The 26,111-nt window shown below is 39.8% G+C and overlaps 1 protein-coding gene across 1 annotated transcript in view; it reads right to left on the minus strand.

Moving 5' to 3' along the window:
* slo (calcium-activated potassium channel slo) overlaps positions 1-26,111 on the minus strand; it is a gene marked incomplete in the record, with an annotated part of 691,171 nt that overhangs the window by 260,832 nt on the left and 404,228 nt on the right. The window contains 1 exon segment of the mRNA XM_069308722.1: positions 4,789-4,899. Coding sequence (XP_069164823.1) covers positions 4,789-4,899 — 111 coding nt within the window.

Here is a 26,111-nt window from a genome sequence, read left to right on the forward strand (position 1 = left end):
ACTGAGTCTCAGCTTTGACAGGTTCAGCTTCCAAAGTAAAAGCTTTTCAGGCAGCTGCCACTTTGAAAGCTAGGTTTGATAAGGTTAGGCCTTCAAGGCATACTGATTAACTGGATTTCTTTGAGTTGATCCGAATAGTGTTTAGGGATCTGGGATTGGAGATGTTGGTGCTCTCCGCCTGGACTAAGCCCGCATCTACTCTTCCTTCCCCTATGGGTGTGGTTTACCCTGCTTTTGGTCCAACCCCTCCCCCACAGTTCTGACTCCAAAGCATCTGAGGGTTACAGAGACAGGGTAGTGTTCAGCTCTGGGTGTAGCTCCACCTTGCTCGGGAAGAGCCCCAGCCACATCACCAGCAGAGGCAGTTGAGTCTTCTGGTCAAACCAGGATTTTGGGGAAATTGTCTTCACTTCTGCCCCCCACCCATCATGTTCTGAGCCTTTGCCTTCAGAGGACACCTTTCTGTTCTGAGTGGTTTATCCACTGGGGAAAGTATGACTGAAGGCAGTCTTCTGGTTCCCCTGGGAAAAGTCTGTTTTGATGCTGATGGGACTATTGGGTGTGGCCCTTGGGCATTCTCCACTGCTCATGCTCAAGCTGTTCATCAATGCTTCAATTCTTGGCAGAGTTTGACTCCAGCGATCACCATGCTGATCAGTACCAATAGTCTCTGTCTGCAGTGGGCAAACATTATAGTTCATGAGCTGGCTGCAGATTGATTTGTGTTCTGGGGCATTGATCTGTTCAGGGGACCCTGCAATCAGGTTGCATTTTGACTACTCAATGGTATTTTGATAGTTAGGGCATTTTGATAGATAGTTAGATAGTTGTCTCCACAGTTCCTTCTCGTATAATTGTGGACTCTTAATGTGGTCCAGCTTCTGGATTCTTGAGTTAAAGATTCGGTGCAAATCATGTCCGAGGCTTTTCATGTATTTACCTGATGGGCACTAACTCTGGTGGCTTCGATGAGGTCAGGAAGCTGGCAGCTTGTCAAAGTTCCCCTATTTGCCCTTTCACATATGGGGTACTCATACCCCAAATGGGGTATGTTACCCCATTTCCTGATTACCAGGCATTCTCAGTAGTGTATGCTCTTTGCTTGGACTGAGGTTGTCATAATTTTTCTTTAACTCTTTTTTCCTGGTTCATCTTCTTCCCATTCAGGTCAATCTAGAGACATATGCTGCTAAGGTTATCCTTGTGGCTCCTTATTGGCTCAATAGTGGTTTTTGATTCTTTTAGCTCTTTGGGTGAACCTGTGCAACTTTTCATGGCTCTACTTCTTCCAGTGAAAAGGTGCAGTGACACACCGTGATGGTGAGACACTCCATTCATCTTTGCAAGTGGAGATTTCAAGTCTGGTTTATAACCGCCTTTATGGCATAGTGGCTAGTCTTATGTTGTCACAACTTTGGGTGTCCTCTCTGCTACAGTATGGGGTGCATTGGTGGCCTTTCTGCCTCTTATTATTTTGCTGCATTCCTTGGTCTCCATTCTTGTGTTTTTCTCTTTTTTTGTCATAGCTCTTCAGAACTGCCACATAATGCCACATTCTGTATGTCCTATCATTCAACCTTGGTTAGAGTCTTTTGGGGGCCAGAGAGCAAAAGACAAAAAATTTAATTAATGTAGGAAGAAGCCAAAGTCTCAAACATACCAGCAACAAAATAAGTGAGAGGAGCGGCACAAAAACTTTGGGAAAGGGATAGTGGGTAAATGTAAAACAGAACCCAGCCCATTCTATAAATTCATGAAAAACAAGTTGTAAGTAAAACACAAAATACAGAGATTAAGAATGGTAAACAAAGAGGATATCAGAAACAAATAAGACATATCAGGTAAAGTCTCACCTTGGGTTTTAACCACTGTACTGTGCACACAATGATATCATTGAAGAAGAGGGTGTGCACACCAGCATTACATGTTTGTTAGAATATCGTAAAATTCAAAACAAATACAGTACTGTACATAGTAGGTTGGGTACCAGATGGAGGCCTGAGGCTACCAGTGAGCATCCACCATTTTGTAAAAACTTCCCAGCATGCCCTACAGCAGCCAGTAGGCTCGGTTACGAGTGAACAACCATGGCCGATACATAGACATCTAGCTTTCAGTCACCAGTGGGTCACATGGTTGAAAAACCACTATCTGAAGATGAAATTCAAGACGTACTCTTTGAAGGGGACCATAACAGTGATGTTGATGACCCAAAGCCTGATAAAGACAAGTATCGAATACAAGTGATACTGACACTTAAGGTGAGGATATGGAGAGCGTACACGTCTCTCGCCAGCCCTGCAGCACCATTTGAGGTCAGCACCCCTGCCGCACTGTCTCAAGTCAGCACCCCTGCCATTATCACCACCACTTGTGCCATCTGCTGTTCCTACACAACATGATAATGTAGGAGATGAGTCTTTTTCTGGGTTCAGTGACTTTGGTTCTGATGCAAGTAGTATATATATAAACCAAGTGTTGTAGTTCTTGTGATGTTACTTGGCAAAGATTTGTCGTCTCAACAGCACGCCCTGCCAAGCTCCAGTGTTTCTCAAGCTATGAGGATACTGATGACATTGTGGTCTCCATTTCAACTTTTCGCAGTCAGCCTACTGAACAACGTAGAAGAGCACCTCCTGGCCAATAGTTTAATTTCAAGAAAATGGAGCCGTGCAGGTTGCGCCCATGGTGTTAGCGCTAGTAAAAGCACCACAGGTGTATTTGTGAGGAAAGTTTTCGACAATTTTATACCAGAAATACCCACATTTGGTGACACGTTACACCCACATTCCCATATATTGGTGATGATATGGATGAAAGTGAATATTTTTCACTGCTTATTTTGATGTGCCATACATGAAACATCTTATCGATGAAGTCAACTGCTAAACAGTGTATCTTATTGCATGAAGAGAATGAAAGACTCAATGACTGGCACGCCCTTCAAAGTGACATGGACAAAAGTAATTTAGTAACATATGGTAAATGGATTTCAATGTGGAAAAATGCCCCCATAATGAAATGAAATAAGGAAATTCCTAGACACATGCAACCTACAAGTTATGTGAAAAATATTAGAGAATGCAAAGAATGAGATCTAGGAGGGGTTCTGGATGGTAGATTGTCACCAGAGAACCATATCAAGGGCATTGTGAGTGGTGACTACACTACGCTTGCAAATTTGAGAATCTCTTTAAAATACATGGATAAAAAAATACTGAAGAAATTGTTAACGACATTTATGAAACTGAAATTTAAGTATGCAGGAGTTATGTGGAGTCTGTATTTCATAAAGCACATCAACAAACTAACATAAGTGCAAACACACATTACTAAGTGGCTTCCAGACCTTAAAAACAAGAGCTAGCTATGAGAAGAGACTTTAGGCATTAAACATGCCAAAGCTAGCAGATAGAAAGGGACAAGGCAATATGGTCACCATCTACAAATTTGTGACAAGAATCGACAAAGTTGACAAGGAGGAATTTTAAAATTTGCAACTTCTAGAACAAGAGGTCACAGACTCAAGCTAGGAAAACGAAAGTGCCAAGAAAAGTCTGAAAGTTCTCTTTTGTGAAAAAGAGTTATGAATAGTTGGAACAATTTCAAAGTGTCACATGGCAAAGATTATATGGAAGACGGGACACCACTAGCGTAGCCCTCATCCCGTAACTATAGCATACTTATTTAATCATAAAAGTGCCCATTTAAAACACATTCTCGATATTTACAGAATTAATTAGTTTAATGTACTGTATAATGTGAATCTAACTTAAAAATAATGTATTGCATAACTTTATTTGTGATATACTGTACGTATATATTTACCGAGTTCAAATTTTTTTTTATAAAAAGTGAGGGATAATTTTTGTGGTCAGTATAAGTTCGCAAAAATAATATGAGCATAGATAGAACATTATTTGTCATTTCCCAAATTTTTCTCAGAAACAAAACCTAATTTTCCAAGGTAAAGCAATAAAATCAATAAAAATCTATTTAAACTAGCCCCAACAGTTCTTGTGGAGCCAAATTAAAATCAATTCTACTATTATTTTAATATTAAATTCCTTTTTGATTCTCTGATATTGCAATAATTGTTATTCTTCAATGACAATTAGCGTAATTAATTGTTGTTTAGGTTAATAGAAATCATGCAGAGGGAACACATTCATGTTTGCTGCAAGGCTACAGCACACTACGCATAAACTAAATAAAAATGCAGTATCCAAACTTTGTCCATCATTATACCCTACATGTTACTGTAGATTGCTTTTTCTTACAAATCTTGAAAACTTGTAAGGCATCCAACCTAAAAGCCTGTTATCTGCCATATTAGCTACTGTATTAATCTAATATTCTTGTGACTAGCTGATGATGCCAAAGCAAAACAATATTAACCATATTTGACAACATAAAACCTAAATGAGAACTTGTGCATCAGGAGTTTTATCAACTTGCCAATAAAGAAAAAAAAATTACATAATGGGGCTAGAAATCGAGACTTTTTCTATATTCTGTACGTTGATTAGTACAAAAAAATACTTTGTCTGATTGTTAATCATTTGAAAAATATTGTACTCGCAAATCAATATTTAAAATTGTACCAAGTGTATGGGGTGTGCAGACAATTGTCTTATTAAATTTATCTCCTGGTAATTAGAATATAATGTGGTTGTAAAACAGCTGTTAACGATTGCATGGAGTATGACATAATACATGCCTGAATGACCTAGGATGCTTCCTTTGTGCCCTGCAGAGGACTGGGCAGGAGCATTATAAATACTTTACCTGTGAAGAAACACAACTTCTACATCCACGTCCTCACGATCTTCGTGTAAAAAGTCTTTCAGGAAATGGCTGACAGACTCGTAGGTAATATGGCCACACACCACGATGTGTCTATTTTGCAGAAGAGGAAGGATTGAGGAAGGGAGAAAAATAATAAAAGATTATGAACAATTCTTGTCAAGATTGATATTTCTGATAGTAAATCCTCTAAGAGCTCACAAAATATCACAAACAAAAACTAGTTGATAGGTCTCGTGTAAATGTTAAAATAAGAAGACAACACACATCAGAAATATCAATTTTTTGTGTCATATTATATAAGGTATACTAATACATTAGAAACAAAATTCAGGAAAATATTCTAACATTGAAAAATGAGTACAGTATATCAAATAGTTTGAGAAGTGCAGCACATTCTAGATAACTGCATACAGTATTATGAAAACTTAATTTATCAAGTTACTCAAATGGCATTCAATTCAAGCAAAAATATTAAATTAGTACAAAAACTTTTTTTTTTTACTTTATTTCCTGTTCTGATAACCATTACATTACTGTCACTCTTGACATGCAGTTATAACTGCTGTAATGTTAACCATGCGTTGAGATCATTTGTGTAGGAATGAAAGGTAATACTGTATATAGGTTGTGGCTTGGAGGAAGATGTACACAAGGTAGTGGCCTGCAAGAGGCAATCATAAAATAGTTGTAATCTAACCATGTGTGGTAGAACATCATCATCCAAGCCACATAAAGGCTATAGGCACCCAGCACACTGGGTATCACCAGCCAACTTCTCAACTACTGACACAATCTGCAATATTTGCTTCCACATCAAATAATGGGTACAGAGAAAGATTGAGGCATTAACATATTAGAGTACAGTAATGGCTGGTGGGGGTACTCAAGTGTGGTGAGGGATTGAGGCTGCAGGCAAATTATAGGCATACCAACTAGAGGTGGTTGCAGGCGAATTAGAGAGAAAGATATCCTTGAAAATTAATGTTGGTCAACGAGCCATAATATATAGTTGATATCGTGTTTTCTGTACTCACTTCTCTGGTAATCAAAAAACCATCAAATTTTATTTAACAGACTAGTGAATGTGGTATTTAAAACTTTAGAACAAAAATTTGTAGCCTGAGTTATATTATTCAGTGAGGTAATATATTATATCCAAATACTGTACATTTTTTTGTAATATATGTTACATATTTAGTCATAACTACACAGTATTTGAATTCCCAGGAGAATATATTTTTAGTAAGTAATATTTTTGTTGGAGGGGCCAAACATATATAAGGTCTCCATATACTTTCTGTGAAATATAAAAGCTTCTATACTTATACACTGTTTGGGAAAACAATGCTGTACTGTACATACTATTTTCAAGTAGTATTTGAAACAATGAACATTATTTAGTGGAATTTGACTGCATACAAGAGTTTATGTTATTACAGTGATTATTGCAACACTCTTCATAAAATAAAAACTATAAATCAAGTATTGTAGTTAAAAGCTTTTCTTCCTATATAACACCACCAAAGCCAACACAAACTTGCCATAGCATGTAACTGAGAAAGCCAATTTCCCACAGCCTCATCAGAAAAAATGATGATAATGTCCATCAACTGGTTGTCGTATAGTCTCAAGTTATCAAAGAGAACAAAAACACAACAACCGTTTGAGGATGATGAGGGGCATGGAACTAGTGCTAAAAGCCAGCGATTTAAACAGAAATCCATTATAAACAAATAACACTTCTGAAATACAAGAAAAATGACATTATATCTCAGAATTGTGGATATCGTAATATACTTCACACAATTTCCATCAAAAAGTAGAGGCATTATATCCCTGGGAGTTGTAGCACAGTCTTGCCCATCCTTGCTCTGTCATATGATGATTAGTATGATAAAGCAATGAACTCATAATATCAATGTCATAGCAAGAAGATATTGTTACCAGTGGTAATAACTGTTATTAATATGTAAAATTTTCAACATGCAAATTTGGAAAACGGCCCTCACTAAAGTTTCTAGCAATCGGCTCAGCATTCTTAACTTTCTAGAACATACACTACATGTATTAGAAAACAAAAATATTAGATATGAGAAAAAAAAAAGTAAAGAACATTGAGGAATAGCAATAAGATTATGACAATGAAAAAGTTAGGAATTAAAGTAAACAACTAAGTACAGGAAATAACCCGAGAAGTATCTCAAGTCCCAAGAACAACACCAAACGCACTACCCCGCTAAAGTCACCGATGAAAACATCTTTTCACATATAATAAAAGCATAATAATAATGAAGAGGCATTTAAGGTCAAATTCAACATGCTTTCTATCTCTTAGGTTCCCAATGCCAACTTCTAATCATTTTTTTAAGGTAATTTAAGATGGCCACTAATGATGGTATTTCATCAACTGCAGAAGACAAAAATAAATATAAATAATTCACAAATGTACAAACACTCACACACGGGTGCGCACACACTTTTCTTTTTTTTTTTAGCTTTCTTTAAGTAAATGATAGAACATGTTTTTGTGCATACTGTATTTATACAAATAATTTATTTAAAATTTATTTAAAATTTATTTTTTTTACCTACCTTATTAAAGACCATTAATATTTTAGCTAGCAACAGATAGTAATTTTAACTAATTTATCAAACTTTTTGTAACTTCAGCCTATGAAAATAGTTTAATTAATATTTCAACCAAATCACTCTCCTGGATTTTTCTCTGTCAGAAATTGTCCAAATGTCAACACCAAACTCTGCTGCCACCATCCTGAAACCCAAGACATGAAAAGTTTTCTATACAAATTTACCCTTTACATCCACGTTAACCCCAAACATGTGGTGATCATCATTGGTTTACTCCTTAGCCAATGCAGACATTGTCATTTGCTGAGATTCGTCATTATTGTTCAATTTTTATACCAATGATGTAAATACAGTATGGTTATAACACATCTATATGAATGTAATTCTCTTAACTAAGCCATTAGAAAATTCTGCAACAATTTGTAATGGCTTACTTTGTGGTGAGGTTATCGTGTACTATAGAACTCTGGTTATTGTCAAGTAACAACTTGGTTTATCCTACCAGTGTTTGAATCAATGCCTGGATGAAATTTTCAGACAGAATAACAGCAAAATAACAAGTTTTACCTGAATTTACCCAAGCACCACAATCTCTCTAGTGGCCTCGAAGATAACAGGCACCTGGCTGCTTGTCAAAGATCCCACTATTTGTCTTGATGATTCTATCCAGTTGAATTTTCAATTATTACAATGTTTTTGCATTTACAGGTTCAGCGAGCAAGCATTTCCACAAGTTTATAAACCTGTGGGTGAAAATGCATCTCCTGTTTTCTGTCTTACACTGTGGCCTGTACTCAAACTGTACACTACACCTACATCTACACAGTGTACACCTACACTATGGCCTGTACCCAAAACAGATAGGGGCCTGACAGCTGAGTGGACAGCACTTCGCATTCGTAGTCCTGAGGTTCCGGGTTCGATCCCCGGTGGAGGCGGAAACAAATGGGCAGAGTTTTTCATGCTGATGCTCCTGTTCACCTAGCAGTAAATAGGTACCTGGGAGTTAGACAGCTACTATGGGCTGCTTCCTGGGGGAGTGTAACAAAAAAGGAGGCTTAGTCGAGGACCGGGGCACGGGGATGCTAAGCCCCGTAATCATCTCAAGATAACCTCAAGAAATGATGTAATCAGCACACCATAAAAAAAAAAAAAATAAAGTGGCTCAAGTTTGAAACCATTGCTCCTTGTATGTGTATAACTGACCTTTTAAAGAAGTGGTCTGGATCAATATCATCCAAATTGCTCAATATTTTAAGTGTTGATAAGCCCTGTCTTGTCTAGTTTGCAATGTTATTAGTCCTGTGGCCCTCAGCCATTCCTAATATGAGAGTCAACTTAGTTCTGGGATGATTTTTGTAGTTTGGTGTTGAACTTACTCCAAATAGATATGTCCTAAAGATGAGGTCTTCATGTTTGGATACAGTAGTTCATGTGAAAGTTTACCAGAGATTTGTAAAGTTGAATAACTACCGTCTTTTCCTTCAAGTCAAAGGTTTGTCTGACTATTCCTAGGGTTTGGGAAGCCTTCTGTAACTGTAATTCCCACTTGTTGAACAATGTTCAATGAATGGTGGATTCTGATACCATGGTCCTTTTCTTCATCAATCTCCTGCAAGGTAATGTTGATGATTTGGTAATTGTGATGTACATTATTATGGCCTACATGCAAGGTCTTGCATTTTTTGACATATAAAAAACATTTTCCGGTTTTCTGACCATTAGAAGAGTTCATGTAGATCTTTTTTGTAAGGCCTCATTATTATTTTCACTTCCTACTTTACCATAAATCTTATTGTCATCTACAAATTTGATGATCTGGGTTGTAATATTCTCATCTATGTCATTCACGTACATGACAAAAACCCAGAATTGAATGTCATGAAACACCAATTTCTGTAGGAGTGCTGGTGGCTCTCTGAAGCTTATCTTCCTGAGATCGTTTCATACCAAAAGGTCACATCATGCAGATACTTTTGTTTGGCCTAACAGGGACCCGCACCAGAACCTAGCACCATGTCTCAAGAGCTGCAGGGAGCAGGTGACACTCTGCCACCTCACCAGAAAAAGACTCCAGAAAGTCAGCGCAGCTTTATAGACAACTGGAAGCTTCACAGAAAATGAAGCCATGAAAAAAAACTAAACAACTTCCGCAAACGAGTCACATGAAATATGAGATTTACTCAAACGACCTCAATACTTGTTAGTACCAATTACAGTACCACCAACAAGCAGCCAAACTCAGGTTCTCAGATGGCTCCCCAAAGCAGTTCTGGACCTGATGAACAAACAAATGTATGACAAGGAGATGTGGAGGGTGGGAGGATGGCAGGGAGCAACTGGGGCTCCTTCAGAAATTGGCATTTCATTACATTCAATGCTGTGTTTCTGGAGGGAGCAACATGGGGCTAACCACAGGAAAGAAGATAAGGACTTACCAGGAAGGAGGAGAGGCATCAGGTACTTAAGATAAAGACAAAACATCAGGTTGGGAAACATGGACCTAAGCCACACACCATCTGACTGGGCCCAAGAACATAAACCAAATACTGGGCCACCAGCACCCTGTTAGAAACATCAAAACTCCCAAGCTGGAATATTAGCCCAGGCCATATTAGAAAAGATGGTAGCCAAAGCCATGTATTTATGAACATCATGGGACTAAGGGTAGAACATTGGCTGGCTAGACTTGATGACACTGCGGACAACCTGAGAAAAGTTAGCCTTGGAATAGGAAACCAAGTAAACTGGATCAGGATGGCACCCATTGAAATAGAACTACAGTAGTGGTATGTCGGTTGCAGTGAAGAGCCGCCAAGGAGACAATAAATAATGCACTTCTGGCCCAACCAACCAATCATCGGTCACCAAAGGACTCCTAGAAAGAGCATGAGCAGGTTGCAGGTGGAAGAATGCATGAAACAACCTGTGCAACAGTGCTGTAGAGGTGTTGTGCTCACTGAATGTGAGCAAGAGAGACTCCGTCAAAGCCGAAATATAAGAGGTGACAGTATTAGGCATAAGATGCCAATCGAGAAATAACAAGTCAAAAACGAGAGAACAGAGCAAACTGAAACTGAAGATAAGCAGTGAACAGACAAGCAGTGGTGAAAAAGAACACCAGGCTACCTCATATTATCTCCGTGGAGAAGGGTACAGGTAGGACATCAACGAACCAGCCACCCACACACCATACAAATGGCAATAGAGACATAACAGAAACTCCAGATGCATAGAAACTCCAGAGGCAGAACCACAGAAAAAACGACCAGGTTCAGACACCAGGCTAGAGGCATTAGAAACCAAGGCTTTGCTGTCCACCAAGGAGCCAAAAGGATTACCCTCTCTGAGTATGACTCCAGACTGGCCAACACCTGGCACAACAACTGAACCGGGCAAAACAGGTACCAAAGAGACCCCATTGGTTCAGGCCATGAACCACTAGGGAGCAATCAGTGTGAAGATGGAGTGTTGAACCAAGAGGAAGCCAAATACTCATTAAGGCATGCCACACAGCTGCAAACTTGTACACCATGCTGTGTGCCTGAAGGAACAGACCTGACAATTGACTCTGGGTGGCCTGATAAGTGCTAGTCACAAAGCCTCACCCCAGAGATGAAGCAAACATAAATATGGGCATCAGGGAAAGGACGGCACTATGAAATCCAACCCTGAAAAACCCAAACGGAAAGTTGGCGATGCAAAAGCCAACAAAGGGAGGGTGGGGGTTCAATCTTGACAGACCAGGGAGTGGCAGAAGGGGTGAGACCAGAGAAACCACTACAATGCACAGTACCAGTACAGTGCATTCAACTAGGTGAATATCAGGAGCCAAACCCTGCCCAGGGTAAAAGACAAGAGAGGCAAAGTTGCCATATATCCATACAAACTCTCAGTCAACCATTGACTCACCAGGGGCTAGATCTAACCCGAGACGGTGATGAAGCTGCAGGCGGAACAAAGCTGCCTGAGGCAGAGAAAGAGACACCTTCCAAGAGTCCTAAATTAGACCCAGCCAAATCTAAACCTGGAACAGCATCAACTGTTTCCTGGCAGTTCACCAGGAACCCGAATCTGAAGCTGAGAAAAAAACAGATCCCTGGCTAGCTGTCATGTGGACTGACTCAGGGCCCACACCAGCTAATCAACAAGGCAGGCCAACATATGAACCCTTAACAAATGCAGCCAGGCCACAATGGCCCATGCTAGCCTGGTAAACATGTAGGGAGGTGGGTATAAGGTTCAAGCCAAAAGGAAGAACCTGAAGTAGTAAGCACAATGCCCCATGACAAAACCTGGCCAGTCCCTGAACTCCGGATGAATAGGAACATACCAATGTGTGTCACTGAAGTCCAGAAATGCCAACCAATCTACAATGACCAGACTAAGTGCCTGAGAGGAAGCTTGACTCAACAGACCCAACCCCAAATATGGGGACGGGACCAACCAGCTCCAACAAATACCATGGAAAACTACCCAAAATACCCACAAACTGTTGGGCCAGGAGCTAGCAAAACAGGCGAGGTGCTTCCACCATACAATGATGTCAGAGGGGGGAAAATGACAAAAGGATCTCTGTGATGCATGATTGAGACATCCAACAGAGGAGGAAACCACTTTAGGTAGCACACCGACCCAAGGTTCGATAAGGTAGGCATGGGCATCCATCAGATCACTACCATAGAGAGCATGTCGACAGTTGAAATCACCCGAAAGAAGTAAAGGCAATCGTAAAGAGTCCAACATATGTTTAACATCTGGAAGAGAAAGCAGAACATTTGGGGAAAGATAAATGAAACAGACTGTTTGCCACTTACTCACAAAGATACGGGCAGCCGAGGAATGAATTGCATGACTGAAAAGTAGGGGACAAAGGAAAAATCATTATGGATCAAGAGAGCAGTAGAGTTAAGGCCCCCAGCAAAATCTAGAGGGAAAGAAGGAAAGGAATAACCTGGAAACGACCAGGAGGAGTGCCAAGCATCGGCTCCTGCAGACATACACAAAGCAGCGAAAACTGAGAGCACAGAAGTTGGAGTTCATGGAAGTTAGCATAAAGGCTACAAAGATCATCAAAAACAGAGATAACAGAAAAAATGAGAAAAGAGAAGAAATACAAAGTTAAAGACAAACACGAGATGTTAGGAGGATCAGGCTCAGGTTCAGTGAAATCTGGGTATTAGGGAATATGTAAATCAAGTAAAGAAGACTGCATCAAGGGGGCAGGATGAGGAAGCAAAGGCAGACAGACAGAGTTCGGAGTGGAAGGAAGCCTCAGAGATGGACGGTCGAGGGAATGGGGAAGACAGAAACAGTACAGTGTACTTGATCAAAGACAGTGTCAGAAGGAGAATCAAGGGCTACAGGAATCTCCAGAGCAGGGTTCAGTCGACTCCACCATAGAGATGGGAGGAGATGCAAGGCCAGAATAAGGTGGAAAACAGGGAATGAACCGACACTTTCTTACCAGCTCGGAAAGAAGATGGAGAGGAACCAGGTTTCCGTTTCTGACAGATACAGGGGTGCCAGTAGCAATGTATTGTGCGACAGCCTCAGCAGAAGAGGAAGAACGAGAGCGGACAACACGAAGATGAGCGGGAGGAGAATGGACACGAGACAGGAGGGGCAGGCATCGTGGAAGGGAAGAGCTGAGACGAAAGACAGGGTTGGGAAGGAAAGATCACAGGAGACAGAAAAGAGAGAGGAGATGGAGAGGTGACACTGAACAGAACAGCACGAGAAGACTGAACTGTGTGGAAGATTCTCAGGGTCAGAATAGAGAGGAGCAGAAGACAGGGAGCTGGTGGTGGTATTGGGGTCCAAGGCCTGGAAACAGTTGTGGAATTGAGAAAAGGGTGAAGGGTCAAGAGAAGTGTAATGCAACACACGAGCATAAGTCATGTTGGAGAAAGAGTTAAGGTGTCAAACCTGGCGTCTTGCCTCAGGGAAAGAAATTCAATCACAATGCTTTAAATTGAGAATGGCTTACTCAAATTTGTAATGTATGTATGAGCGAGAGAAGGCAGGGTGGGCATCACTGCAACTGATGCAGCGAGGCTGGAGAGAAGAGCAATCTGACCTGGGACTCCACACAAGGGGCACAGGGACACTTTGCTAGTGTATTGTAAGAGACCATGTCCAAATTTCCAATACCTATTGCAGAGGGGATGTAGTCCTGAATTCCTGAATGAGAGGATGGAGGAGAGAGGATGTAGTCCTGAATTCCTGAATGAAGTACCTGGCACCTGCAAGAATAACGAAAGATGGAAGAAACCTACCATCAAAAGTGATTTTGACTACCCAAAGAGGCTGACAACCACCAAGAGGGAGTTGAATGAACGTATCAATCTGGAGGATAGAATGGCTTTAGGCCTCAAGAACATATTTACCTGAATTTACCCAAGGGCCACCAATACTAGTGGCCTCGACAGGAACAGAAAGCCGGCGGCTTGTCAAAGGTCCCCCCCCATTTGCTCGGATGATCTTTTCAAATTGTATATTAAAACCAAACAGTTTTGGCATTTATGGCTTCAGTGGGTAGGCAGTTCCAAGGGTTTATAACCTTATGGGTGAAAAAGCATCTCCTACAAGAATATTTAATGTCCTCATAGCAGTCTTTTTAACTATCTATCTCCAGTTGTGACATGGTGCGGAAAAATGACTGTGCCAATGTTGGCATTTAACTGGACATTTTTGAGGATCCAAACTGAGTCTCACCAATGCAGGACAACGATGCTAGGCAGTCTGCTGCCTCCTGAGAAGGAGATGAAACTAAATGTGTGTCAGTCTGGGTGGGGTTAAAAGTGACATGGATATCATCTGAATCAACCAGGTCTTTATAGATGTGTAAGTCATCAGGATGTGTATGATCAATGTGAGAGTGATAAAAATACTTAGTCCATTTGGCAGGACCAGATAAATCATTGGGAAGAATCATGCACGTAAAGGTGCAGAAGCCACTCCAGGTGACAAGTTGGTCACCACTGGGGAGTTTGGGCTCAACCCTGCCACGAAAGTGGGATGGAAGCAGAGAGGGTCCATCGAGAAAGTCAATAAAGGCGCCTGATCTGGGTCCAAGATAGCCAGAGCTACGGAGTCTGATCTACCATCACCTTGTGGAGCCAAGGAATTCTACCTACCAGGGAAGCTAGAGAGGCAGAGCACTGGCCAGTGCAGGAAGGTGTGCATCGAGCAAAGCAGTGCTCCCAGTTTTCAACAGGGGAATCCTAGTGCATCGTACATTCTCCCACACTAGTGCTAAGACCTATTTCTTCCTTTCACCCCAGCCTGGACACCCAACCATCCACCAAGGACAGCCCCTCCAGTGAGAGGTTTGCTGAGCCAAACAAGATCCCTACGGGTGTGTACCCTAGCACAGACAACACCTGGAGAGGGGGGGCCAAGGCAACCTTACCAGCCCCGGTGAATCATATGTGAGCCCCCTCACCATGACAAGGTGACAATCTGGAAGGGGTAAGAAGATGCAGTCTATCTATCCTTCATTATCTTCCCTTATTTTGGTGACCCTGTCAGTGCATTAAATTGTTGTGATGCTTACTTTACCTCTCTAAATCTGTGGTGTACCCCTGTTACAAAATTTACACTCTCCAAATATTTTTTTCTTTGACGACTTTATCTAGTATTTTGTACAGAATGCATGTTAGTGACACTGGTCTATAGTTTAGTGCTTCAAATCCATCATGTGTTTTTTGAAACACATCAATATAATATTAAGGGTGCAAAGGCATGTTACTAAAATGCTTCTGGAATATAAGAACATGAGCTATGAGGAGATGCTGGAAGCACTAAACATTCCAATGCTGGAAGATAGGAAAAGAGGCTATATGATTACTAAGTACAAAATAATAACAGGAACCAATGAAACAGACAAGGAGGAATTTCTTAACCCTGCAATTTCAAGAATAAGTCATTGATTCAAGCTAAGAAAATAAAGGTGCTGAAAAAATATACGAAAGTTCTCTTTTGTGAATAGTTGAAGAAGGTTGGACAAGGATGCCAAAACCATCAATAGTTTCAAAGCGCCATGTGAGAAAGATCACCAAGAAGATGGGACATAATAAGCATAGACTTAATCTTGAAACTATACTTATATACTGTAATTACATGTGCAAACAAACATGCATATACTGGCCACATTTAGAATACAAGCTATGTGAAAGGGTTCTAAAGAACCTCAGTAAGGAGAGAGAGATTTAGGGGGGTGTTCCTGGACAGCTAAACTGTCATCAAAAAACCATATTCGACCAATTTAAGAATTCCCTTCAAATACAGTACACGGATGATTTAATGCTTAACATAGTTCATGGCATACTTAAGATCTAAATTAGAATATGCAGCAGATGTATAATGTCCACAGCTGAAAAACACAAATAAAATAATAAAGGTGTAAAGATGTTTCTACCAAAAAAAATGTGCAATGAGGAGAGGCTGGAGGTATTAGATATGCCAAATCTAACAGACACAAGAAAAGGATGTCATTTGATTGCCTGTACAAAAGAGCAAAAATGTTACACAAACTTTATAGGCTGCAATTTGTTTAATAATGAAATGGAATTTTTTTTAATGAGACAGAAGCATATGCTAAAAACAACAAATGCTTCAAAACTATGTGACAAAGATCATAGGTAAAATGTGACATCATTAGTGTAACACTTATCGTTTATCTTCAATTAGATATTTACAATTGACAATTACAAGCTTTTAGGGTATATAAATGGCTTGCCCAACAGATACAGTCTTCTGTGCTGCAGATATAGCAATTTTGTCTGGTTTGAGCTCTGGTCAGGGAAGGCTGTATGGTACCAATCCTTAACAGTTTACCCCTGTTCATCCGACAGTAAATAGGTACAGCACCTGGTTGTAAGCAGATTGGCAGGAAAACAAGTGAGGTAAGGCTTAACATGAGCTAAAGGAAGGTAAAGCTCTAAGCCTGCTAATAGGACTCAGAACGTATCTACTCTGTACCCACCTTAAAAGAAAATATCTACCTATATCTTTTTTTGACTTCACACACATTGAGAGGAAGCTGGATGGGAGATTCATTGGATCCATAGAGTGTGGCAACTCTATTTTGCTTACCCGCCTTGAGGGATAGACGGCAGGGATGTTCAAGTTATCTAGTTAATATGTACGTTGTTTTGTTTTAGTTTCCACAAGGCTTGGAATAACTATTCATTAACATACAATTAACAAAACCAGTGACTAAATACTGTAAACAGACCTACACTGTAACATGTAAACCTATATTGCATGTGAATTGGTTCCTGACACAGCTAAAAGAAAATGTCTTGTAACTTACAAGACATTTTAACAAGAAAATGTCTTGTAACCATTGTTGCTATTCTGTCTGATAATGTCATCCAGAAATATTCAAATACTGTTGGGAAAGGTCAAATTGTGATTTGACAATAATCACAGGCTACTGATACATGATAATCACATTGCACAGTAAGTTATTAAAAATAGCCACATCGTTTTTCATAAGTCTGGGATAACTTAATTACATAACTAAATCATTTGTAGAAAAGCCAGGCGATTAAAGCTAAAAACATATCATGATAACTGCATTACCCTGGGTATCAACATACGATGATAACTACATTACCCTGGGTATCAACATATGATGATAACTGCATCGTCCTGGGTATCAACATACGATGATAACTACATTACCCTGGGTATCAACATATGATGATAACTACATCACCCTGGGTATCAACATATGATGATAACTACATCACCCTGGGTATCAACATATGATGATAACTGCATTACCCTGGGTATCAACATATGATGATAACTGCATTACCCTGGGTATCAACATATGATAACTGCATTACCCTGGGTATCAACCTATGATGATAACTGCATTACCCTGGGTATCAACCTATGATGATAACTGCATTACCCTGGGTATCAACATGTGATGGTAACCGCATCACCCTGGGTATTATCATATGATGATAACTGCATCACCCTGGGTATCAGCATATGATGATAACTACATCACCCTGGGTATCAACATATGATAACTGCATTACCCTGGGTATCAACATATGATGATAACTGCATCACCCTGGGTATCAACATATGATGATAACTGCATTACCCTGGGTATCAACATATGATAACTGCAGCACCCTGGGTATCAACATATGATAACTGCATCACCCTGGGTATCAACATATGATAACTGCATCACCCTGGGTATCAACATGTGATGGTAACTGCATCACCCTGGGTATCATCATACGATGATAACTGCATTACTCTGGCTATCAGCATATGATGATAACTGCATCACCCTGGGTATTATCATGTGATAATAACTGCATCACCCTGGGTATCATCATATGATGATAACTGCATCACCCTGGGTATCATCATACGATGATAACTGCATCACCCTGGGTATCATCATACAATGATAACTACATTACCCTGGGTATCATCATATGAGGATAACCACACAAAGGGTTAAGACCCAGAATATACCTGAGGGTCACCATCTATCTAGTGGCCTTGATAAGGGACAAGAATTCAGTGGCTTGTCAAAGGTCCCCCCCACCATTTTTCCTGTTTCCTGATTATTTTTTCCAACTGGATTTTGAACTGTAGTAATGTCTTGGCATTTATGGCTTTAACTGGCAGGTGGTTTCATGGGTTTATAACCCTATGGGTGAACAAGCAGCTACACTACTGTTTTCTGTCCTAAATTGTGGATTGTTGAGTTTGAAGCTGTTGCTCCTTGAAAGTTTCTATGAACTCTGCCCTGTCATGTCTAGTTTGCAGTGTTTTTAGTTATGTGGCCCATATTTTTTTCTGGTATGCGAGTCATCTAACTTCTGGGATAATTTCTGTCACTGTTGCATGTTCTTCAAAGCAGATATGTCATTCTGAAGGTAAGGTCTCCATGATTGGATACAGTAGTTCAAATAGGGATACACGAGATTTGTTCAGTTGAATAACTACTTTCTATTCCTCTAAGTCAAAGGTTTGTTTGGCTATTCCGAGTTTTTTTTTTTTTTTTTACTACAGCTCCTACTTGTTGTGAAACTTTCAATGACTTGTGGATTCCAACTTCTAGGTCCTATTCTTCTTCAATCTGCTGCATTGTAGAGTTGATTTGATAGTTGTGATGTGCATAGTGCAATTATGTATGTGTAGTTACAAGATGAGAGCTACACTTGTGGTGTCCTGTTTTCCCAGCACTATTTATCATATAAAGCTTTGTAACTAATGATGATTTTGACCTCCATAACCTTCTCACTTAATTTGTTCCAAGAATCTACCACTCTGTATGTGAAAGTGAATTTTCTAATTTTTTGGGGGGGCAGCTAAGTTTAGTTACCATATATCTATGACCTCTTGTTTTAGAAGTTCCAGGTTTCAAGAATGGATTTTCATCAATTTTGTTAATTCCTGTTATTATTTTGTACATAGTGATCATATCGCTTCTTTTTCTTCTGTTTTCTAGCTTTGGCATATTTCATGCCTCTAACCTCTCCTCATAGCTTTTGTCTTTCAGCTCCAGAAGTCATTTAGTTGCATATCTTTGCACTTTTTCAGTTTGTTGATGTCTTAAAATGTGGGCACCACACCACCACTAATATTTTTGATTTGGTATATATATATATATATATATATATATATATATATATATATATATATATATATATATATATATATATATATATATATATATATATATATATATATATATATATATATACATATATATACATATATATACATATATATACATATACATATATATACATATACATATACATATACATATACATATACATATACATATACATATACATATATATATATATATATATATATATATATATATATATATATACATATACATATACATACATACATACATACAAGAGTTCTTACATTCTTGTACAGCCACTAGCATGCATAGCATTTTGGGCATGTCCTTAATCCTAATGTTGACACACACACATCTCCAGGAAGCAGCCCATAGCAGCTGTTTATACTCCCAGGTATCTATTTACCTGCTAGGTAAACAGGGGCATCAGGGTGAAAGAAACTCTGCCCATTTGTTTCCGCCTCTGCTGGGGATCGAACCCAGACCCTTAGGACTATGAACCCCAAGCGCTGTCCACTCAGCCATTAGGCCTCTTATATCAATACTTTGGTGTCACAAAAGTCATGAATAATTTCTTTAGTATTTTGCCATCCATGTATTTAAAATCAATTCTGAAGTTGGAAAGCATAGCATAGGCTCCTTACACAGTATTCTTTATGTAGTCCTCAGGTAACAGTTTTCTATCTAAAACCACCCCTAGATCTCCTTTATCGGAATTTTGTATAGCTTTTTCACATAATTTGTAGGTTGTGTGGGGTCTATTTTCTCCTACTCCACATCCCACAGCATGGCATTTTTTCATACTGAATTCCATTGGCAAGTGTTGCTCCATACGCTTATTCTGCCCAGGTCTTCTTGAAGAGCCTGACAATCGTTTAAGTTTCTTATCTTCCCTAGTAACTTAGCAACATCAACATCGTCATATACCTGTAATTCTGTATTCCTTCTGAAAAACTGTTTGTGTAGACAATGAACATTACTAGTACAAGAACTGAACTCTATGGTACTCCACTCATGACACTTCTCCAGTCTGATACATTGTCTCAATTATTGTTCCTCATTTTTCTGTCAGAAAATCTTCCATGTTAGAAGCCTCCCAATCACTCCTCCAGTACGTTCTAGTTTCCAGAACAACCTTCTATGTGGGACTGTTGAAATTTTTTTTAGGTCCGGATAAATGCAGTCAATCTTGCCAGGTCTTTCCTGCAAATTCTATGTGGCTCTATGCCTCTGTCTATAGCCTCTCCAGGAAATGCAAGCCGAGCTTCCTGAATCTTTGCTCATATTGATGCAAAAATGGCAAATGCATTTGCCATTTTTTGCCTAATTTTGTAATGTGGCGAGGTCCTTTTGGAGTTCCACCAAGTACTCATTCAAGTTTACCCTTTCCTCCAGTTTTATATTATCCCCAAACTTGCTGATATTACAATTTACCCTAACATATAGTTTGTTAATATATATTATGAATAACAAAGGCCCCAAAACAGAACTTTTTGGGCATGCCATTAGTGACAATTCTCCATTCCAACTTCACCCCTTCCCCCCTTGATGTTGACTTTCTTCTTCCTGTGCAGACGATGAGTCACAATAACACGGCTGAAGAGTTAACACTCAACCCACACATCTGGAAATGAACAACCGACGACATTTAGGTCCGTCCTGGACCATTATGAAGTTGTGTAATTAATCAAATTAATACTAAATAGCATATTCATATGACAATAAATTTAGGAAAATTTAATGGAGTTTAGGGTCAAAATGTTAAATATCTCCAATAAAGATTTAGTGTATCAATTAAAGCGACGGAGAAAAATTAGGTGAGATTGGCGAGTTAAACCACAGAACTCATCTTGCATCACTTTTACCAAAAAAGCCCAGGAAACATGGTGACGATTAAGAGAAGAAAAGATTCAGCAAGAAAACAAAAACAAAAATAGCAACAGAGAGAAGAGTTGATAAGCACAGAACATAATGTGAAAAAATTAACAGACAGAAACAGAATTCTCCAAGTTTGGAGTTAAAACCCAGACTTGGTATAATCCTGCTTAAATTAGCTAACAAAGCTATTAATTGTAAAAAGCAAAATGCAAGTACTGTGCAGTGGTGAATTTCCTGTTCACAATAGATAATTTCCCATTATTAAAAACAAAGTTTAACCACAGCACTGCGCAAAGCGCTTTTAAGCGCTCTGAGAGTTGTGCTTTTTTTTTTTTTAATTAGGCTATATTTTAATGTTTTTTAATGTTTTCATTACTCTGTGTTTCGAAATGGAAATAGTCGTTTGGAAACATTTTGACATTAACTTTACCTGAACATTTATAAAATCAACAAAAATATGTCCTTGACAATTGCACCAAGAAGTTTTCCCTGAAATCAGGTGCGCAGTGCAGTGGTTAACAGACTTATAGAAGTCCCCCTATGCATTGAGACGATATTGAGGTTTCCTTGTACAGGGACGATGTTGAATCTTGCTTGCACGACCGCGGTGTCCCTCGTCACCACAGGATCAGTTGTGTCCCTCATCAAAGCACAGCCACCACCGTCCTTTGCCACCATGGGGCTAGTGGCATCCCCCTCACCATTACAGAGCCAACAGCATCCTGCACCACCATAGGGCCAGCAGCATCCCATGCCATAGTGTGGCTATTACATTCCCTGCCACCACAAAGACATCCAACTGGACTGGTCAATAAAGCAACAGCCAACAGTGGGCCAAATGGTTGGCCACCATTCCATTACCCACACCCACTTATCCCAGCTCCTTATTCTTATATCCTTTCCATGTGCTATACAGTAATATTGACTTAAGCATTTTCTCCTTAAAATTACCTAAAAACTAAATTAATTAATTAAGCATTATTTAAATAATATTTTGGTTCTAGCAAGGTTAACACTTTTTATAGCAAAAGGTGCATAAAATTGTATATATTGCTCCCTGGTAGAGCAAACCAAGACAGTTACAACATTAACTTCAAAGGTAAAATATTCACAGTTATATGACTATGAACATTCACAGATCCACAGTTAGGCCTCTACAATGGTTGGGCATATTTCCTATCACCTTATGCCCCTGTCCACTTAGCAGTAAATAGGTACCCCAGGAATTTAGTCAGCTTGTTGTGAACCTCATAACGCATCCAATAAAGAGAACAAGATCCAAACTCAAAAGAGGAAGAGTGCATCAACGAGGCATAATCTGGGTTTCACAGGAGGTATGAAAAACGAGCCTCCCGAGCCACTGTAGGAGGGGCCCGCAAGGAAGGAAACCTATAGAAGGATGATCCTGATGGCCCCAAAAAGCACACAGAACAAGCCCTGGAAACCGCAAGTAGAACCAGCATCCTCGCCCACTGCTGGGATAGAAAAGCAGAGTCCAAGGAAGAGGCTTCAAAGGAAGAAGAAGCAGGCTGAAAGGAAGATCCATAAGCCTCAGTTGGACTAGTATTCTCAAATGCCTCCACGCCCAAATCCGAAGAGGCAACCCCCAGAGCCAACTTAGCCATATCCTGAGCTAAATTCTGTGCCAACCATGAAACTCTCAGAACTTTGGGGATGGAAGCAGGGTGGGAGGATTAGAGGAAGGGCGAGCCATACCCAAAGGGGAAGGAAAAGGCAGTGCAAACGGATCCAAGTTACAATTTACCAACACCTTCAATCCAGGTCCCTAAACACCAAATAAGGCAGCTCTGGTGCATCCAACTGGTCACACACCCAAGACTGCTGCAACCTAGAAAAGCTAAAAAAAAAAAAAAAAAAAAAAAAAAAAAAAAAAAAAAAAAAAAAAAAAAGTCACCCTGATAAGCCCTAGCCTCAACAGGAAGGTCAAAAAGAGGCACATGGGAACCTGACCCCATACAACTCGGGGTCATAGGTGTCACCGACTCAACAAGCAGCATGGCAGGGGCCGCAGGAATGAACGTCCCCACATGGCACCAGGCAACATGCAACCCTCAAACTCACATGAAGCAGTGAGCTACTGCCACCTAACCTTTAACAAGTGGAAATTTGAGGCACACAAACTCATGATGGTTCCAAAAGACTTCAATTATTTTTTTACAAAGTTGGGGAGTTCTCCAGGCGGGTTTTGAAGTATCAACCTCTTAGGAAGCCAGCAGTGATTTATTTTGACTCACTGACTTTCTGGTTGCCTTTCCTAGTGAGGTGGCAAAAATAAATGTCACCTCTCTGTGCCTCTTTTAGTTGGACCAGGTTCTGGCACTGGTCCCCGGTAGGCCTACAGAACTTCACAGCTGATGTGACCTAGTTAATTGTACCATCTCAGCATAGTAACTTGTAATTACCTAAGTGTAATTACCTAAGTGTAGTTACAGGATGAGAGCTATGCTCGTGGTGTCCCGTCTTCCCAGCACTCTTTATCACATAAAGCTTTGAAACTACTGACGGTCTTGGCCTCCACCACCTTCTCCCCTAACTTATTCCAACCGTCTACCACTCTGTTTGCGAAAGTGAATTTTCTTATATTTCTTCGGCATCTGTGTTTAGCTAGTTTATATCTATGACCTCTTGTTCTTAAAGTTCCAGGTCTCAGGAAATCTTCCCTATCGATTTTATCAATTCCTGTTACTATTTTGTATGTAGTGATCATATCACCCCTTTTTCTTCTGTCTTCTAGTTTTGGCATATTTAATGCCTCTAACCTCTCCTCGTAGCTCTTGCCCTTCAGTTCTGGAAGCCACTTAGTAGCATATCTTTGCACCTTTTCCAGTTTGTTAATGTGCTTCTTAAGATATGGGCACCATACAACTGCTGCATATTCTAGCTTTGGCCTAACTAAAGTCGTGAACAATTTCTTTAGTATATTGTTCTTTAGTATATATATAGGTATTTACCTATAGTATGTTGCCTAGGAGGTCCATATTTCACGCATGGTATCTGTACCTTGGGATCTACAACTATAAATTACTTTCAACACCCTCATTACTCAACATGAATCAGCAATTAGAATAATAACAAACTCCAGTCCCAGACAGCACTCTATACCTTTACTTAAATCTCTGAACATGTTGAATATCAAGTCACAGTGCATCCTCTTAAGAGTACTTTATATTTATAAAACTCCCCACTGCAATGCTGACCCTAAGTGCTTTCTAGAGGGCTATAACAGAACCCATAGGCAAACAAGAGAAAGAATTACCTTTTTGATATTCCTGGAGTGACACCAATGAAAGCAGAAATTGTGGGATAATGTCCCTAATGTGATTTAAAAATGTAAATCTCCCAACTAGTTTAAAAAAGAAACTAAGTAATATGTATTTACATCATGAAACAAATTTCCCTCACAATCCCTCATCCAAAAGCCCAACATTGAATGTAATGACATTGAATGCCCAACATTGCCCAACATTGAATGCCTCTTTCTGGAATAACCCCAATGGCTCCCTGAAGCTGAAACTCTCTAACATTGCTCCATGTAAATGGGTCACATCAGACGTGGGCATTCTGTTTGGCCTACCAGGGACGACAGCCAAAACCTGGAATCCCTGCAGAGGTGCAGCGAGCAAGAGATAATTTGCCACTACACCAGAAAAGAATCCAGAAAGTCAGTCCGAGGGGAGACCACAGGCTTGCTAGATTTGATGGCATTGCAAACAACCGGGTAACACTTGACTTGGGAAATACAGGGTACCAAGGAAACAGGGTCAATCAACATGGCATCCACCGAGGCTAACCCAACCATGCCCACTGGGTTGTGGTTGTTGGGAGGGGGAGTTGAGAGTGGGTGTGGGGTGTAAAGTGTGTCAGAAATAAGTAGTTAAAGGTACTGATATGTGATAGTCAGGAGTGGTTGTGGGTGTAAGAAGTGGATGCGGGGTGTTAGGAGCAGTTGTGGATGTCAGGAGTGGGTACTGTAAGTGGATTTAGGGACTTTTTGTGGGTGTGGTGTTGCTGGAATAATGATAAGGATTTTGAGTGTGGCACCTTACAGACCCACAATGTCACACAAGACTGGAAAAGGACCAGATTGTGTTCATCCTATAGGTGGGGAAGTGTCAGAAGGTTGGTGACGGAAGGTGCTTATTTATTTAGTTAGTTATTTAAATATTTACAAGAAAGTACAGTGGGTTTTTTATTAATCTAAACTTACATTATGTTATCCAATGGCAGGTATACATATTTGTATGGGTTGTGTGGTGGGAGGGGAAGGAACTAAACAGGATGTTGACATGTCTCTCTCACCAGTTTACCCAGCCTGGCAGTGTGTGCACCTACCCTGACAGCTTATCCAGCTTGACAGCCTGAGTAAGTCTAGCCTGTTTACCTTGTCTGTATCTATTGTTCATGTAGCATGGATCTGGAACATACCTTAGCTTTATCATGGCAATGGAAAAAAAAAATTATTTACCAAAAATTGCAAATGATTTTCAAACACTTCTCGGGAACACATCTAGTTCCTTAAGTAGTGGTTTATCTGTATTATCATGCCCAATGCAGGCCTGCTGTGCATTCTGCAGAATATTTCAGTTGCTTACCAAGGAAAATACTATTAATAATGTGTAGTGTGAAGAGGGTGTGTTGCAAGTAATGCATTAGTGCTATGGCATAGATAATCCAATACCCTACAAATGAAGCTTCTGATAATCAAACACACTGAGAAGGGAGATACATCAACACAGTTTGTACATGTTTATGGTGTGATCAACTCTACAAATGTGACTATTATCATGGATAAAAAAAAATTGTAATTTTAGAGCCTGTAAAGAGGTATGCTCCACTGAAATCAACAAAAATAACAAGAAAATTGTCTTCTGTAATACTGTGACACAGAAAATCTATTAACACTGAGTATTGAGGACCCATACATCATCTACTAAATCTACAGCAGTCAATGGCACTGATGATGACCCAAGCATCACCCTCTACTTTTGCTAGCTCCAGTAATTAAATCCCTTCACTCTTTAAAAGCAACTAAGTTTTACAAGCAGGATAACCCTTTCTATCAAGGCAAATAATTTGCAGTGTTTCTTTTACTATTGTCCCAAAAATACTATAACCCCCATTTCCCAAATACCCCCATACTACCATAGGAACTGGTCAGATGCGCTAC

Source organism: Procambarus clarkii, chromosome 63 (assembly GCF_040958095.1).
Source record: "Procambarus clarkii isolate CNS0578487 chromosome 63, FALCON_Pclarkii_2.0, whole genome shotgun sequence".
NCBI classification, from domain to species: domain Eukaryota; kingdom Metazoa; phylum Arthropoda; class Malacostraca; order Decapoda; family Cambaridae; genus Procambarus; species Procambarus clarkii.